The sequence below is a fragment of the Pungitius pungitius genome, chromosome 8 (assembly GCF_949316345.1).
Source record: "Pungitius pungitius chromosome 8, fPunPun2.1, whole genome shotgun sequence".
Classification (NCBI taxonomy): Eukaryota; Metazoa; Chordata; class Actinopteri; order Perciformes; family Gasterosteidae; genus Pungitius; species Pungitius pungitius.
In genome coordinates, this window is record NC_084907.1 from 17,459,807 (window position 1) to 17,479,323 (window position 19,517).

At 41.8% G+C, this 19,517-nt stretch overlaps 1 protein-coding gene across 1 annotated transcript; it reads right to left on the reverse strand.

Annotated features, from left to right (window-relative positions):
- Nucleotides 1-11,195: 11,195 nt before the first annotated feature.
- Nucleotides 11,196-19,517, reverse strand: LOC119194307 (rac GTPase-activating protein 1-like). The gene is made up of 17 exons (XM_037448543.2): nucleotides 19,347-19,517; nucleotides 18,945-19,051; nucleotides 18,198-18,400; nucleotides 17,891-18,045; nucleotides 17,617-17,686; nucleotides 17,439-17,492; nucleotides 17,120-17,197; nucleotides 16,815-16,929; nucleotides 16,536-16,684; nucleotides 16,273-16,437; nucleotides 16,081-16,176; nucleotides 15,745-15,943; nucleotides 14,548-14,653; nucleotides 14,187-14,319; nucleotides 13,961-14,069; nucleotides 13,649-13,757; nucleotides 11,196-12,718 (listed from the first exon to the last, which is right to left on the reverse strand). Exons 2-17 carry the CDS (start codon nucleotides 19,027-19,029, stop codon nucleotides 12,643-12,645), a joined length of 1,902 nt encoding a protein of 633 aa, XP_037304440.2. The 5' UTR covers nucleotides 19,030-19,051; nucleotides 19,347-19,517; the 3' UTR covers nucleotides 11,196-12,642.

The window sequence follows — 19,517 nt, forward strand, 5'->3', positions numbered from 1 at the left end:
CAGTCTTATCCACAGGCCCATCTTATCTCCAGCTTGTCCCTGCAACCTGACTGGGGGAAGATTAGCTTTGCACTTCTTGTCAGCTACTGATTTTTCCTCCAGTGAAGACAGAAAGGAGCCCAACAAAAAGAAAAGATTAAGCCAGTACTGTGTTTGCTAACCATGTTTTTGTGGAAATCTTCTAGAGCTGTTGAGGTCATTCCTGTTAAGTTTAAGCCTTTGCACAAGAAGAAAAAAGAGGGAAGTTCAGGTGGTTTCACATTATTACACATAACCTTATTTCTGAACTTCTTTATTTTGGAGTCTTTGTATGCATGTATTACTTGGGTTGTTACTAACATCTGGTGAAAATTGCACGTAAACAGCTCCTTTGGAAATATATATACTGAGAAAAATGGTGACGTGTTGAATACTTATTTCACCCGCTGTACATTTAACAGAGATTCCCGACGCCAGGCTCTGATAAAAATACAATACATGGAAATATGTAATATAGGAAATGTGTTTACTTAATGCTCAGTCACACAGTGTGTTTTGGTCAGTTGCCACATGGCTCTAAGCTGTCACAGAAAGAGGTCTGAAAGTGAAAGTTAAAGCCTCTGATGATGAGACCTTTTTGGAGAGATCACAAGCTCAGCCAATTAGCCGCCAAAAGCGGGGCGTAAACTTTGACCCCGACTTTCATTCTTCAGTGATCTGATTTTGTTCATTAAGCCCGATGTGGTACATTCCCGCTAGTCTACAGCTTACTGTTACACAAGTCTCAGAGGCAAGGCCACAAATGGTGCAATTACAATTTCACCTCAGCGTTTTGACATTTAGAAGAGAGAGATAAGAGAGGAGGGTATTTGTTGAAAAACAACCATTATCTGTTCTTAGAGAGATAAAAATCCAGACATCTTGCTGACCTTCTTGTAAACGTTTGCCCTCTGTGCTACACATTTATTTTCATATTGACATGTTGTGGATTGGATGATTTTTAAAGAGCATGGGATTTTTCAAGGCTGATTAGAGAATAGTCTTTCAAGGCTTTACCAACATTTTTATGGCAAAGATATACCTTTACATCTTATAATTAAAAGAATCTGAAAGCTGTCTGCCTTTTGTCCCCCATGAAAAGAAGAATCAACTCACAACCTTCAGCTCAAATAACTGCTGGTGTTCAGTAGATAAACATGCTGACGCATATTCCAGCACATCAAGCTGCAGCTTGAATTTTTTTATTATCTCATCCCCAAAATGCAGTTTGAGCGTTTCTCAGTTGATCGATTCGATGAGAAAAAAAAATCAGGCTCACTAATAGCACAATGTGTAATGAGTGAGTCTTTTTCTCATGTATGTCCCTCTGACAATTAGTTCAATTCTAGATTCATAATAACTTTGTTGGCTATGTGTAAGCTGTGTTCCTTCTACACACAAGATTAGTAACTGTCATTGTGCTTTACAATATGTATGAATAAATATTGTACAGTTTGTGCTGTAATAGTTTTAGTCATTGATTTAGAAATGATTTGCTAGACTTCAAGCTGCAATAAACAGTTCTCTAAGCCCCTTTATTCCCTGTCGCCTCTGCCTCTCCCTCTTTGCAGTTTACAGCTAAAGTGGTGGAAGATTTTCCCCAATTTTGGTGATGCAGTCATTAGTATCTTACGTGACGAGCTAATTCGAGACCGGAGACAACGTTTACAAGCTAATTTAAAGCCAATAACAATCTAAATCATTTTGAGATGATTTGAGTTTTTCAAAATTGCATTTCAGCCAATGCATTCCGACAGAATAATAAACACATTTGAGGAGATCGATCCATTGCTTACACTTTTGCTCTTGTTTTTTGTGTGTTTTGAAACCCTTCGGATGCAGACTGTCGCTCTTAATTGAACCACAAGCAAACTGCTTTGGCACGTGGAAGAATCCGAAGCTTAACAGACCTGCCAAATACATCCCAATCAATCCATTTACATGCTCTGAATGATGGCATTATGTTATCATATAAAGATTACTGACACGGAAGGGTTATCGCCAGACATTCATTTCATTTAACTAGTCCATAATAACGAGAATTGTCCCCCCTACCCCGAATTACTCAATAACATAACCACTTATAGCTCCTTCCTGTATTTGTATTTCTTATGTCATGCAGAATAATCGTACTTGTGTGCAAAACGCACGTGTGGATCTGTGTTGGCGTGTGGATCTGTGTTGGCGTGTGCATCGACACACCACACGATTACACAATCCTATCATCAGTGTTTTAATCAGGTCTCAAAACGCTTGACCAAATGTAGGCGTTCTCCACCACCCTCACAGGGACCTGGGCAGCATGGCAGTGGCTCACAGTGTGTTTGCACAGGTGCACACAGGTACACAGCGGCAAATCTGCCAGGGGCCTGTGTTTACACTTTGGCACTGCTCCGTGTCTCGCCCCGCCGACGATTCTCGTCGCAGATAAGAAGATTTTGTGGGACGGTAGAGCAAGTGACATGTTTGGAAAATGTATATATTCAGTACCGGTTTGTATTGTTTTGTTTTGTTGTGTGTAGCAAATCAAACACACATCCCTTCGCTGCCACCGAGGGCCAGCAAACGGCACAGGCAGCTTTTTACGCGTGGTTTCTATTTTAAGAGACAGGAAGTTTGGGATGATTGACAAGCAACAGCTGGGAAGGAGGATAAGAGCAGCCGGGTATGGAGTGTCACAGGAACTCAGGTGTCAGTCACAACGGCTAATTAAAACAAAGCCAGCGGTGTTAATGAGGAATGATGAGTGAATGTTATTGGAGCTCTCGTTGCTGTCAGTCTACCTTTGACAAACTCATCAGCAAAGAAAGACTCTATGATCTCAAGAAAGTTTTCAAACAATAGAGAACAAATTGACAGGAGAGAAACACCACGCCACGCAGCGTAGTGTTGGAATACAAGCGAGTAAAACCACATGTTATTGCTTCCTCGGATTTGCAACATGAAATCCTGAATGTCATTTTCCCGGTCATGTAAATGTACCGTTAGGTCCGGGTGTGCGCTGGTGGTGAAGGACACTCGCCCACGGCCCTACATCCTGACGTGCTTCCACCGGTAGCTGCCCCGGGCCGAAAGGCCTCCAGCTGAGTAGCACCTACCAGCCGGGCCTGTTAATGGAAGCTTTCATCTAGTGGTAAGGTGCTTGCAAAATTTTGATAGCTAGGGTTTAAGATGTAAGGAATTGTTTAGTGGACTGTAGGTACCAGGATAACCATTCAGAACCATATTGTTCTCATGCACACAATAATACCATGACATTTTACCGTTTATTACTCTCAGAAACATGGACTATAAATGCAGTTTTAGATATTTATGGCAGTTTAATTAGCAAGGGCTTAGCAGCAGCTCACACAAATAATATTTTGATGGTTTGATTATGACTTTCATAAGTTCTTTCAGCCGTCCTCAGTAGTCGAGAGGGAGAGAGTAACTTCCTCTATCGTCCAGTTTCAACCAGGAGGGGAGGAGAAAACCGCCGTCAGCCAATTCTTGCTGAGGAATGCCGTTCCCTTTTCTGTGAAATGAGACGTCGTCGTCCGATGCTTCTCTGGAACGTTGCCCAGTGGTCTCAGCTGAGTGCAGAGGGGGGGGGGGGGGGGGGGGCGTGTCTTCTTCCTCTTCTATTGCCGTGTTGATCCATCCTTATTTTCACATTCATTGCTCGGCGCACGACACACATTTTTATCTATCAAGCGAAACTTCCCCATGCCACAGCACTTCTTCTTTTTGATTCAACCTGCTGATTAATCCATTTTATTAGGACCCACACAACCACACACACATGCTGCTGTCATCATCTTCTTTACAGTGCTTTCTGTTAACAACCTAATTATTATAACCACATTACTTCTGATGCTAACAGCGTTTCTGAGCCATACAACGTGTTGTGACTGACAGCCCTATTCTTCTAGACGACGAGCTAACCATCAAAATAGCAGTGAACCAGATAAAAAGAGGTTTAGAATTTGACATGTAACTGATTGAAAGTGTCCCGTACGACTTAAAATGTTTGATGGCATCACATTATATAATCAATGATATTGGCCCTCAATGCACCTGAGGTACGTTCTCCTAAAAAGGTTAGTACTCGTACGGGAAACTGTCCCCGGATTCTTGGCCAGAGTAATCATCTAACTGTCTAGTCAGTTTAATAACTTTGGCGTGTAGGATGTCTCTCTCTTTTTCCAAAGCCCGATATTCCCTCTGTAGTCTTCTCAGCAGGTTCTTCTCGCAGAAACACGACTCGGAGGACCTCACTTGGGATTGGTTGTTCTGGCACAGGTCCAATATTATGGAGCTGTTGAAAGCGAACTGATCTGTATCTTCTTTTTGAAAAACTGTCAAAAAACAGAAATCGTGGATTATGAATGCAAAACGTTCCACCCGTGAAAGAAACGTGCTGTGTGTTATTTAGCTTTTTGTGAAACAAAATGCACTCATTCACAACTTACGGGCAAGGCGAAGGGAGACATTCAGAGTGGCTTGTAAAATACACAACACTCCCAAAGTAAAAATGCAAATTCTGAGAGGTCTTCTTTTCCTGGATGTCGGACCTGCGCACACACACACGTACAGACACAGTACAGCCAACCACTCTCTTATTCATTATTCAGCACGATTAATACGAGCCTTGCCAAAATTTGATGACAATCGTAGTTATTTAAGTTTGAGTACAGTCCTTGGTAACTGCTCTTTAACGCTCAATCCTTTGACATCATTAAAACATTGAGGTGGTTCAAGTAAATTGAAAGCAAAACACAAGAAACAATGCCGTTTTGCAGTATCGCGTAAAAATGATTCTATATTTATTAGTGCTCTTACCCAACTGTTCAGATCCACTGCGGTTTGCGTTTCTTCCCTGAAGCTCATGTGTAGTGCCGCAGTAATAAAGCTCCAATTCTTGCGCCATGGTGAGCTACTCTAAGAAGGGTTTGACCATTCGGACAATGCTAAGAGTCTGTACACACTGTAGCTGCTCTGAGGGCTCTTATTGTGACTTTCAAAACGAAGGAAGTTGGTTAGTTTGAGGAAACCCCAAAAAGAACACACCACCAATGACATTTACAGTTTTTTGCAAGCATCGTTCAATACTGAAACCACACTTTCAAAACTCTTCACACAGTCTGCATTATCAAGATTAATTTTGCATGCATGTCACTCATTACACACTGACCTAGAAAACACTAGCAAGTTTGAATGCATTTTTGCATACAAACATTATTTCATTATAGAATAACAGATTTTAAATTTATTGAATGTACTAAAGCATATGTACGTAACAAGACTGAAATAATGTGCAGTTTTCCTGCACATCTGAAAAGTTTCAGCCTCCTCTCTAAGGAAACCTATGGATCCTAAAACACAACAATTACAGTACTGTAAAATGTTCTGTAATGTGTATCATCTCACCTGTTGTTTTGCAAGGAAGATTTGTACGTAAATTTGTTGAAGCAACTGAGTGGTGCAGATTGGGCTTCCTGCGATGATGAGATGTTCACAACATTTACAGTTTTTTTCAAATGCTGACAATGTTCAATACTCAAACCCCATTTTCAAAACTCTTCATTGCTTTCAGATCAAATGCATTCAATCATCACATTTTTCAAAATCCACAAACACGTTTGTGCATGATGGTGAACTGTGGCTTATTTATAGAGCTCAGGATGATTGCAAAGTGAACTAATGATCTAAAACAGTTTTCATATCCAATAGTGTGCCAGAAAGTTGGCAAAATAGTGTAAATAATAGACACACATAGTTTTGCTAGGAGTGTGTTGATCATTTGGAAAATTTGTGTTTACAGTTCCACAAAAAAGAGCTCTGGTACCTACAGTTTTGCAAAGTGTGTGTTACAAAATTGCAAACTGAGTGCAGAGCAGTGTTTGTGCTTTTACTTTTGCAAACTCAGTGATTGGTTTTGCTATAAGTATTAAAAGTTTTAGAAATAGTGCTATTACAATCCCGGTTAGGGTTCAAGCATTCAGAAAAAACTGTAATGTGACTGAAGTAATGCAACAAAATATTTTAACGTAGAAACCAAACGGCCGCTAGCTGCAGTCAGTTACATTAAGATGAGGAGAGCTTTTTGCATTGGAAGTAAAACAAACAGAGGTGTGACACACAGCGAAGAAGCGTGCAGAGGAACTCCTCCACATGTCAAACAGAACGGGGGCGAGTGCTTAAATATAGGCTAAGCTAGCTGCTATGCTAAGCTAGCTGCTAGGCTAGTTCCATCTCAACATCTAACGTTACCCCACCCAGCACACAGAGGACCACCACTGTGTCCCTAAAAGACCGTCCTGGATAAATGTGGGCAGATTGTTGGCACTTCAAACACAGCCGTTAAATGATGGAGAGTTGAGAGCAAAGTGCACGAGGACATAGTCGATAGTTCAACATGTTCCACCAGGTGGAATTCTGCCTCCAAGATGATCAAATGTGTGTAGTGTTGTGTTTAAAATAAAATTACAATCAAACAACAGTGTCTAAAATACACGCTTTCTAAAGTGATTACTCATTACTTTTAAGATTTAGTCTTATAAACAAACATTTATTAAAAACAACATTGTAACAGCAACAACAACATTCATTAATCGCCAATCAAGATTAATGAATTTCAAAATGTGCGAATAATTAGTTCATTTTTTTAAACAGCCCTAATTTTAAACAGCCCTAATTTTCACAATTTACATTTGCAAGCACACTTTGCACTCGATTTTCAGCAAGAAGTTTACAAGAGAATGGATAACGATGAGTTGGATGTCGAATGTTTAGTGACAAGCATCACTGTACACATGCAGAATATATATATAAGCAGAATGCAAATGCAAACATGAACATGTAATTCAGAAATACCCAATTTAATATTTTCCCTAGAGGGGAAATAATACATGTCACCTGAGTAGGCTGCAAAACGTTTTCTCATTTCCAATTAAAGCCTTGGTGGTGTAAATGATGCCAAAACTGACACTAGTGTACCACGACCATATCTTACCAACCACAGGGGAAAGGGGAACGATGGGGTTTTGGAGATGGGTGAAATGAATGGATGCATCTAGCTGGTTCGTGCACATTGACACTGATGTGGATCACAGGGAGCAACAGTGCACTCTAGTGGCCGAAAGGAAGATTACTAGAACTATTTAAATTTTGTGAAGCTTTCATTACCTTACATGTCATTTAGCTGACGCTTTCATCCAAAGCGACTTACAATACGTTTTCAATACTAGCTTGAATGTTTAAGAGGTTTCTTTTAATGATTCATTCATGCAGATGATCTTTTTATTTCTGATGCTACATATTAAGATGCTGTGAGAGGTGGCCCAGATTAACAACCATTCAACTACCAATCTTTCACTAGCGTTGCAATTATTCAACTTTAACCAGCAACACAAAACATGTGTAGGGCCAGGGATGTGGTGCTATACTACAAGGGAAAACAAACAATGTAAGAGACAAGACTTCTTGTTTAGAGAACATGAGCACATCATATATACAGTAGTTATAGCTCAGTCCATCCAAGCAGAAAAAAACAATCCCAAAGTCTGAGGCAAATACCGGCACACGCATGGTCGCCGCACACATACACTATAAAACTCAGCCATTCATGGACACATCCCCTCTCAAACTATTCCCTATCATGCACCTGTGCACACACATTCTCATTCAATTACATGAATTCAGATGCCCCCAAGCTGGAGTGCTCACACACAAACAGCCAGCTGCATGCCGACAGGTATTTTACATGTGTGCGTATGTATGTATGTGTGGGTGCATCCACATGTCAGAGCTCGGTTTATAAAATCCAACATGGAAGCAATTGCAGTAGTCAATGGTGTGCATGTGTGCGATGATGATTGATGTGTCGATGTGGATAATGGACATAATGTCATTCTGCCGGCAAGAAACTGATGGCTACAGATCTTTACATGCCTCGCATTAACATGTTAGCCGTGTCATTGTAAGCTTGTTAGCATGCTGAACATTGAGCCCCAAGTACAACCTTGGTTCTGTCTTATTAATACTTTGGAAACACTTCTGGCCTGATTTGCATTTGAATGCCCCAAGAACCCATTTTTTCCCTCTGAACTTCCCTTGTCCTCACATAAAGTCGTAATTGCCCTTGTACTGTTGCACTTATCACTTTAGTACTACAGTGTTAAACATGTTACTTTGAGATGCTGCGTCCCTTTCTTATGGTCTATTGCCCACAGTATGGTCCAGGAGAATTACTGTGTCTGAGTAAAAAAGGCTTTTCGGGAGGAAATGATCCAGATGTGGCATGTTGTTGCTCATTAGTGACATGCGGCTCACTCTTCTCTCTGTTAAAACCAACATTCTGCCTTGACTTTGTGTTTGACCGCTGCAGATGAGTACTCGGTTAAGTGGAAAAATGAGTCGAAAACTAAAAATGACATCGTTTTCGGATGATTTGTCTGATATGTCCAAGTGAGGGGCAGTGTGGGAATGTGGCGATTGTGTGTGTGTGTGTGTGTGTGTGTTGTGGGGGACGAGAAGAGAGACGGAGTAAGAGACAGAGCAAGTGAGAAAAAATCAGAGAGAACGAGAGATAGAGAGTGAGAAAGAGTGGGAGAGAGAGGGGCTGTGTGTTTCGGACCAGCTGCACAGCAAATCTGTTTATTCTGCACAATTTGGCATCAAACACAACAGACTGCTGAGTGCTTGCTACTGCTTGTGGTGCCCCATTAAAATGGAATTTATTGCTGCCTTAAGAGCAAACCCAGATTACACATTTCTCCCCTCCGAGTTCACTCCTCCTCCCTCTTTCTTCCCTCTCTGGTGATGCCGGAGGTGGGTTTTGTTTCCCCCATTTTAAGTTGCAGCTGTTGATATAAAATGTGGAGAGAATCTTTTCATCTAAAGGCATCCGATTAGTTTATTGTCCCATCTTTGTCGGTTGCATCCATAAGACAGAGGCTGAAACAACCACTCAGTCCCGACAACTTGTTTCCCATTTAGTTTACTTGCTCATTTGTAACCAGACTTTGAACCTATGCGCGCTGTAAAGAGAGCGTGAACCCCATCTCGCTCCATAAATCTCGTCAGCCAATGATAAATTCATATTTAATGACCATGGCCATTGTCTGGGAAGGAGGAGCCTTCTTTCATTATTGCCTCTTTCCCCTGCTGCTTGGCCGAGATAATTGATTTCTCTGTGGTAACAAGGTATCGACCATGCATGCTAGCCAGCTAAGACGGTGGTTCGATTCAAAGGAGGGGTGGAAAGAGGAGAAAAAAAAGAGAGAAGAAGAAGAGATAAACTGAGAGAGCGGGAGCCCTGATGGCCAACAAGCCATACAATTATTTGCAGTTAAAAACCTCCCTGACTTTAGCTGGAATTGGACACGGACTATTTTTCAGGACTTGCGCAGGCCTACTGCAGAACCGTTTGGTGTATTAGTGTTGTGCGTTAAATTCATCAAAAGAAAAGCATATTTACTCACTCAATCTGTCATATAATTCACTATAAACGCTGCCAGAAACCAATCCGGGGGACACTTTTCAAGCACATGCTTATCCCGCTAAGGAAGCGGTACGTTGGTCCCTGTCCTTGTGTTTGTGAATTTGCATATATTCTCTAAACCTGACAGACTGCTCTTTCCCCCCCTTGCCCATTTTGATGTGATTTCAAAAGCAAATCTGCATGATGCCTTGCTTAATCCAGCATTGAATCCTCCAAAAATAGTAAGCAGATTCTACAACAGCACAGCAGGAACATAGAAATGCCCCCCAGCAAGTGACAAAATATGTAAATGTGCATGCACAAATAGTCAAATTTGGGTAACATGCATCTCTGCTTTAACAAAAAACTATTGATAAGATACCTGATCAGGTGGCTGGATTTGACAGGCAGTCATTGAGTCGATATCTCTGAGCTGCTGACATTATTGACCTCGAGCAAACAACGCTCGACGCGTATGCCCTGTATTTCCAGTCAGTCAATAACTTAACTAGACCTTATGAATTTAATAAGGTATTGCTTGTATTGAGCTTCAAGAGATGGTTATATCCTTTGGCTCCACCGCCTGTAGGTCACTCTGTAAATAGAGGAATTAAATGGTGCTGCTGTTGTTGTGTGTTTACCAGCTTACATTGTAATTTATTTAAGAGCTCTTAATTGGACTAGTTACTCATTTGGCCCTCGTCGGTCCCACAGCAGAGTGGAGCTCCATCACTGCACACTGGGGTATGCTGGAATACGGAGCTACAGAGACTCACTGCACACAGCCAGCTGTTTGATGTCTGTAGCCGCCGAGCGTATGCTGCACCATACAGAATAAATAAACACACAATCCCCCCATGAGACGACAGATCGACACACGGGAGACCTTATTTCGGGCTGATGAACTATTAATGTTGATTTGAAATTCTAACATTTTTCCGAGGTTTTTCTCTGCAGTCGGTCATGGCCCTTGGTGTGTGTGTGTGTGTGTGTGTGTGTGTGTGTGTGTGTGTGTGTGTGTGTGTGTGTGTGTGTGTGTGTGTGTGTGTGTGTGTGTGTGTGTGTGTGTGTGTGTGTGTGAGAGAGAGAAAGGAAGAGCCACACAAACATGGATGAACTCTGCTCACCGTATTTTCATTTCTCTCCCAAACAGCTGGACTCCGATGTCCACAGGCCTCATGTGCTGTTGTGGCTCCGTATTGAATGAGGCCACACAAAAATGTATGTCAATGGGTTCAGCCTGGCTTAGCACTCTCCAAAGTAACCGTTAATGGAATAACTATACAAAGCATAAATGGTCCCTGCTTTAATTCACAATAATGTCGGCCCTCATCGCCTGCCCACTCAGCCCAATAGACTATGGAAATAGCTGTAATGACTATTGGAACAATGAGCCAAATTACGTTATCATTCAGTGCCACATCAGCTGTGGAATACCCGACCCAGTGCTTTGCTCTTTTACTAAAGATCTCCAATACCAATGGCCAACATTCAATTTTTCATCAGGGAGATGAAGAGGAGTAGGTTTTTACACTGAGTGAAGTAGACATTAATAACCTGCTCATAACAAATTAAGTAACAATAATCTGCATTCAGGTATAAGAGGTTCAACTGCTGATAACAGACCTGCACATCACATGCTTACGCCTCACATGCTCTCGCAGGGACCCACATGGCCAGCTCATGCATGAACAACACCCACCAAGACAGAAGAACCGGGGTTTGACATTTTATTTTTAGCTGGTACGTGGATTTTTACGGAATCTTATTTGTTAAAACAAAGAAATTAAAGTTATCCAATCTTTGGTAACTACTATCAGTTGTACAATATTCCTTTAAAGAAATAGAACCAAACATATAATGGAATAAATGTACAAGAATGTGAAAAAACAAACAGTAGTTGTGCCTGTAATTATACATCCCATAATCACCAACAAGGTACATTTCTTTACTCCCAGGCAAAGCATGGTTATATTTGGTTTTAATGACTAAATACCGTGATCACTTTGACAACATAAATAGTTCTCCTCTAGGTAACGAATACTTCTACAAGCAGCAGAGAGGAAATCTCAGAGCAAACGTCACATCTTGTCCATTGCTGATGAGGGATCTGTCCAACAATGTTAACCTGGACTTAAATATCAAAAATAGTCAGTGAGCGTGCCAATCCATTTTAATAATACATGAAAGAGGCTCCAGATTGTATTTTTGTGATGACCACACAGATGCGTCTCAGACCTCTGTCGTGTGGTTAAAAACAAATCTTCTGAAACAAACCATCGTAGGTCAAAGGAATTACTTACAGTATTGTCAATAATGTGTTGATTGTAATGAGTCAGTAATACTCACTGGTTGTGTGCATAATACGCAGTAGATCATCTTCATTGGTCATGGCTTGCATTTCAAAAGTGGTGCAACAGCAGCCTCTAGTGACGTGCATTTTCTAGACTGATTGTTACACAGTGCAAAATGCAACATTGTTCCCATTTAGTATCAGTGTTTACATAGCAGTATTTTTAGTATAAAAATTGTCATGATTCATATAGATCATAGCACACAAACATAAATATAAAACTATTGTTAGCTCATGAAAACAAAAGGTGTCAGTTTTAGGACAATGACAATGACAAGGCAACCAATACCACAAGACAAAGAGACACTGGCCAATGACTAAATGAGTTTTCTCTTCGTCAAATAAAACCGCGTATTTCACGTGTGTTCGAGCGCCTCCGTCGCCGTGGTTACAACCACAGGTTCAAAGACGGGCCATCACATGTGAAAGCATAGCTTCTGAACAATCAATCTGTTAAACACAAAACTAGAGCATGTAATTACTCAAATGTTTTAGAAACGGTTGCTTGTCAAAGCCTTTAAACTTCTTACAATCACAAAGACGTCACCACAGTGTTGGTCAATAGTAAATCATTAGTAATCAAAGATATAAAAACAAACTGAAACAATCATGCAGTAATCTCTTTTTAAGAAGCAAAACCAAAAACCGGGTTAGAAAGACTAATATTAAAAAAAACGTAATAAATTTGTACCTGCTTGAATGCACAGCAGGGTTGACACATAATTTTGTGAATATAGCTTCAGGTATAGCAATAAGTAACCCAGAAATACAATATGGGTGAACTCTATTTCTTTTTAATCCTCTACCGTTACTTCAGCTGTGGAGAGGCGAAGAAGTTTCCCTGGCGGTTAGAGGCAGCTGATGCTTTGCTCTTGCTCCCAAATCTGAAAATAGGAAGAGACAGACGGCAGCATTTAGAGATTAGTAAATGTTGCCAACGCAAGAGGCAGAACTGGTGTGATGAGGTTTGCATGCTGAAGTGTACTTGGTGAAGACACTGAACCTGAAATTGCTCCCAAATTGGTGTACGAAATCAGATTAGAATCTGAAGAGCAGGGTAGCTGGCCCAGTGGCCTCTTCATCAGCGTGGAATAGGTGTATGTTGACGTGGTGTGAAGCGATGAAAGTGGCCGTAAGAATACACACGCTATATAAATGTCCATTTACCATTTCACTTTGAGGGTGATGTTTAAAAAAGTATAATATTTATATGGGGACAACTCCGTTTGCTTCAATTAAATGTTACGCAGTTCAAAGCGTAGAATTGATGTGGGGCCACAAGAGATGAGCATTTATGTCACTACACCAGCCTGCAACTTCTGTTGTATGCACAAGATAAATCAAGCTGCCACGTGCACCTGCACCCACTTAAAACATGGACTATGGAAGAATATTTTTGGATAGGTCTTTTTTTGGCAATAATAGATCAAATCGTTACAATTTGGAAATGTTTGGATCCCACTAATCAGAAACAATCCTATAAAGCAATCACTGGATTGCAATTCCGAGGCACTGATAACGTATTCAAGTGAGGAGGAAAGCACAGCTGTGTGTGTAAGAGCAGAGCTGTGAACTAGCCAAGGGCCCCTTTTAAATAGCAGCCAAATACTCCATTGACTTTAGACCAGATGTTTGTTGGTCAACGGCATAATCTCTCTCTGCTGCTTCAAGATAGCAATGCACCTGAGCCCTCTTCAATTTAAGACCCACTTATCCATGAACGCACGTACATCTTTGCCACGTATACAGTAAGGGCGCCAGGAACGAAGATTACAACTGCATCACTCTGGAGCTGGAGCTTTATTTGAGCTTACATTGTGGTGCTGGAGAGGGTCTGCTTCATGCGCTGGGTAAGTGAGCCGGATGAGGGTGTTTTGGCCATCCTCTGGTGCTCTGGAGTGGTCACTGGTCCCAAAATGCTCACTATAGTTAAATGAATGAAAAACACAACTCAACACAGTTGATTTTGTCAATTTAAGATTTGCAATCCTCAAAAGTAAATCCGTTATCCTGTATTTCCTTTGCTTCAGTTCTTTCTCATAAGATATATAACAGTCTTACATTCAAGTTTCTACATATTGAGAAACTTTGAGAAACCCTTTGTAATCCCCTTTCCATTGATTTACCATTGTGGTCCGGAGTGTCAGCGTGGTGAGCATTGTCCATGCTTGTATTATCTGGATAAGCAAACTGGCCCCAGTAGTTTACTGGAATACTAAGCAAGCGCTCTACAACCTGAAAAACACACAAATAAATACATCTTAATAATAGCAAACCACTGCAAATATTCAAAATAGAAATACAGATGTTGAAGTAAACAAAAGCACACAGATCCATTGTCATTCACTCTACCCGTGGTTGTCGGTTCGTGTCATGCAGGATGGTCATAGGGTCTGGGTCGGGAACAGCATGACCCACAAGAGTAGGGCCAAACACTCTGGCCAGGTTGTTCACATCCATCTTGGTATCCACACACTCAGAAACACTGGGATAAGAAAATGATTTAAAAAGAATGTTGCTGTCTAAAATGAGTTGATCTGTACTGCAGAGGTAGGTTACAACAAGCCTGTGTATGAAACTGCATACATTTTGATTAAAGTCCTTCTAGCTTACAAGTAGTTGTTTAGACGAATACGATTTAATGATGGAGAATAGATGGCAGTATGAACAGGATGAAACAAAAGGCTTTATAGAGCTAGTTAAATATAATTACGTCTTCAGATGGATCATAAGACAGGCCAGAGTGTCTCGGTTGGGTTGAGGCAGCTCACTGACGGTCTGATAAAGAAGGGCGAGACTGTTGTCCTCATCCTGGATTTCTACAAAAAACAAAACAACGGTAATTTAATAGCAGTTAATCATTAAATTGATGCAAATGCTGGTTGTTATACAACGTAATGTTGTGTGAACAACTTGCTTCCATTTTCTATAGGGTTGGGTATCGAGAATCGAGAATCGAATGGAATCGAAACTAGCTTTGCGATTTACCCGGTATCGTTCAAAAGTTTAAAATTCGATTCCTTGTTTCGATTCTCAGTCCGCCGGCGCCGACCGGAAATAGAAACCGCTGAACACCAACGAAGAAGCGTCCACTGGAAGTGTTAGCATAACAGCGCGATCGAACATGTATAGCGTGCGTCGGCGGTCCAAAGTGTGGTTACACTTCTCGAAACAAACCGAAAACTCGGCAAGAAACTCCCGGTTGTTGTGAAGTTGTGACGCATCAGACCAGTGCGCGCGCGGGTGCCGGGTGGCCCGAGCGGAGCGGTCCTATCTGTTAAAATGAGCCGTGAGGCTGGCGCTGCAATGAAAAAAAAAGATTGTACTAGCACTCCCCGCGTCGACCGCCAGCAGCCCCCCGTCAGCGAAAGTGTCCCTGACTTGGGGTTGGGAGAGTTGCGCGCGCCCCCCCCCCCCTCCGTGTGCCCCGTGTTTGACGCGCTGCCTCCTCCTCTGATTCCAAGGGTTCGTCCATCAGTGGGAGCAAGGTAACGTTTAAGTACCTGCAGTATCACACACTCACGAGTAAATGTGTTTTTGTGAGGTTTCAAAAATAAAGCTCTCTGGAGGAAAGTGTACCCCTGTTATTTATAATGTTTATACAATATTCAAGTTCATAGTTTGATATTCATATTGTAGTTGAAAACAGCCCTGTTAGAAATTCATAGTAAAGTTAATAAAAAGAATTAATATTGATGGAGAAGGTCAGACTATTTCCTTCAGAAAGACCCTTGGTTAGCTAGCTCATTTAAAATATCTTAAACTTAAACTTTTTTGACCCTGCCTCTTAAAAGAATCGGAATCGAGAATCGCTGGGAACCGGAATCGAAACAAGGAATCGGTATCGGAATCGGAATCGCTCAAATTCAAACGATACCCAACCCTAATTTTCTACGTCTCAAAGACTCACCTGCTGCTTCCATGAACACTTTGTTGAGATGGAAGGTGAGCAGTGGCTCTGGGAGGTTTCTGAGGAAGTCTTTGAGGACACCGGCGACAACGTTAATGTCATCCACTTTGTGAAGTGGAGGCACAGTCTTTCCTCTAATCAGCTTCTCCTTCAGCTCTTTTACCATGCGCTCTTGGCCAGAGACTCTGTACAGGCCGACCTGGGGGCAGGGAAAGATAAACAAAACCAGCTTTCATTGTCTGACTGCTTGTGATAACACGCCACAGAATGAGATAACTAATTAGAAAGAACTTATCCATTGTAATTGCCTACGGTAAAAGGATCAGATTCTCTCACCTCATGTAGGCCTCTGTGTTCAATCTCCTTAATACAGTAGAGTAAGAATGCTGGGATCTTTGGGGAGCTGACTGGAGCAAAGTCAGCCAAGGTGCTCTGCACAATAATTACATTACACAATTACAATTAACCAAAACATTATTGTAATGACAAGAAGGGAAAAATACTTGAAACCTTTTTCCATGTATTTACCTCGGTGTTGGGAATGGGAGTGCTAACGACTAGCGGATTACAGGGCAGGGGACAGTTGGCACGACATTCTGGATGGGTCACCGCCTTACAATCCTGGCAGCGAAGGTACATCTTTCCAAACTTTGTTCTTCTTCCACATGGTTGGCAGAACTCAGACTTGATCACCTTGTTTAGTGAAAGGACGCATAGCTCGAGGTGAAGGAGGGGTACTTCAACCATGGTGATCAAGCTGTTGCGGCCACAACAATGAGTATACATCTTACTGTTTTGGGAATGAACTGGTGCATCTTTCCTCCTCTTTTGGGTCTGAGGGTTTGGAGCTGGACGGGTAAATTGGGGACTGGTGTGCTTCGAGCCTCACTTGCCGTCTCACAATCGTCAGTAGTGGTTGTATCACCCCATGCTGGAGCAACTGTAGGCGCAATCACATGTTGGTAACATCAGCAAAACGGTTCAAGCAATAAGTCAAATTAATTTGTGTGTTTTTGGGTTCAAAAGGCTTAGTTAAAAGAGAACATACAGAAGATCTACAAAATTCTCACCGTTCTTTCTGCTGCGCGTCCGGTAAGGAACCGTTTCAATGGTGGAGACCGCCTCGACGACGCCACCATTCCCCGGGACAGTGATTGTGGTCTTTGCCACTATAGACTCATTCATCTGAATAATTTATAAAAAATGTCATTAATAATTGAAAAAATATATTAATTGCTTTGGAAAAAATATAGAGGGTTACTTTCACTTGAAAGCCATTTAGGTTGTCATTTTGATAAAAAAGCTGTTTTACAGAAAACTTCTTGTCAATTGTAGTGTTATATACAGCACATTTAGAAGCATTAGTCAGCATTACCCTTTCTGCTGTTCGCCCAGTGGAGCGAGGTTTTTTCATTGCCTGTGGAGGAACCTCAGATAGTTTTCTGGAGGAACGCTGCAGAATAAACATGTACAGTTACAAAAACACGTTTATCAGGAATCAGGAAACGTTTATGGATTAGCCACTGAAGGCTGTGCACCAAAGAACAGAGTTCTGCTAATATGTAGAAACTGCATGAATCAAAACCACACACTGTATTCACACCTAGCCTGAAACAAATCCACATAATTTGTTCAACATTAATGAACTCAAGGAGACACCAGCTCTATACACATGATTTAAAAACACAACTCACTCGTTTTTGGCGCTTCCGTAGTCTCACAGTCCTCATCGCAGAAGTATCCCAGTCCTAGAGGTTAGTACGACACATAAACCATAGCACTTAATGACCTTGACTAAATGTATGGTGTTGTATCTGAAATTGGCACTTCCCCTAAAAGATACAGCAACACTTTTAAGAACGGTCAAAATACCAGAGAGTCGTCCGTTTGGTCATAGCTGATGTCTGACAGCAAAGAAGCTGATTCATCAATGGTAGTTAACCTGGGAAATAAGAGTAATGTGAGCACTTAATCTTCTGGTCTAAAGTACCTTTCATACAGTTAATGACAGGCAGTGCCATCACTAATTTCCTAAAGTGTGCTTGTAAAGGGACCTTTTTCAATGTGAAAAGAATGGGACACTGGTCAGATGAACACTTGCTATAATGGTCTGATCAGTGGCTGTTACAGAGAAGGAGGATCTGACCTTCGACTGGTGTTGACGTTGCTCACAGCAGCTTGTGCTGCCTGTGAATGGGCACTGAGGAAGGCCAGGGCGGAGCGCTGCTCCTCACTCAGGTGGACACTGCTACCGTTGTTCTCAGATATCAGCAGGTCCCTGATCAGCTGTAGCTGGCGTTCCTGTTAAAACCATAACACATGTGTTTTAAGTGACCACCTTCTTGTGACAGAGATCTTCATCCAGTTTGTTGCCAGCAGATCACATTTTCATTTGTACACCTTATTCAACCCCGACGAGATATACAAGACTCCTAAATAAGTGTTGCCCCAACCAGCTTCTCGTGAACTGCCTCTGCCTTCTGCCGCCGGCGAATCTCCACATCCACTTGGTTGCGAGCATGCTTCAGCTTGACCTCCAGGGCTCCCCTCTCTGTCTCTGCTTTCGACAACACTTCTCTGCAGGAAACCAGCTCCTCGCCTGCTCTCAACCACTTCTTTCGGCACTCCTCAAAGTGAATAGCCATCTGGAGGAACTCTGAAAAAGAAGATAGAAGAGATTGTTGCATTGCTGCTTTTCAAAACATACGTTTTTTTCTGTGGTGGCTGTATGTATCGGGCCTCCAAAAGGCCTTTGCAGTGGTAAAGTTGGTGTTAAATACCTCAAGATAGAGTACAAAGGACTCTGCAGTGGAGTGAACAAATGCGTGACAGTGCTTTACTGCTAGGGAGAATGGAAATGTATTGCATTATCTGGGCTATTGAGATGGAAATGTTTACTACACTCCAATAGCCATTCCAACCCCCATTTGCGTCATGTGGTGCACCAGCCCTGCTGTCCCGAAGTTACCAAAGCAAATACTCTGCACTCCGTAACGCTCCTGCATTCATCGCCCTGTGGCTGTTACCGCCAATAATGTACAACCATGCCACAGCAGACTGGCGTAACTACACACACGTTACACACTTACTGAAACTCGGACAGCCTTCTAGAGATGAGTTTGGTAAAGTTGGAAAGACATTCAAGGAGTCGGGGTTGTGGCAAACACCGAAACGAAGTTTAACGTTAGTAAATAACTTACGTGGTTCAATGCCCTCATTCAGACCGTCCACCTGGGCTCTCAGGCTCTGGAACTGGTTGTACAGGTTCACCACGGACGACTCCATCGTGTGTTACAGCATGAAGCTCCTAGGGAATGGCAGGGTTAGAAAACAATGCTTGAGAAGGCTACCCTACGTTTTAGCCCGTTAGCTAGTGCTACTAACATAACATATCATTATCTAACAGTATACCTCCAATCTAACAATAGGTCTAACGTTACATTAGCTGCAGCACTAAAGAAAAACAATGGCACTTTTTTATGACAGCTCAGTTAACGTAACTGCACTTATAATGATGCTAGTGTCATGCTAACATTAGCATGTTTGTGTTGACTTAACGCCGGCTAACTTTACCAGCGTTGATCAAAATATAAAACACTTACTTGTGTAATGTTTTTTCCTGTGGTGGTGTGGCTGAGGCGCACTGTTACAACGTCCAGTGTTTAAGGTGAAGGTTCACGTAACGCTATATAGCGTTCAGTTCATTCCCACACCAGCTACGGTAGAGCCACACCTATTTTATAAAGTTTGCACATTCTTCTTAAAAGTTCAAA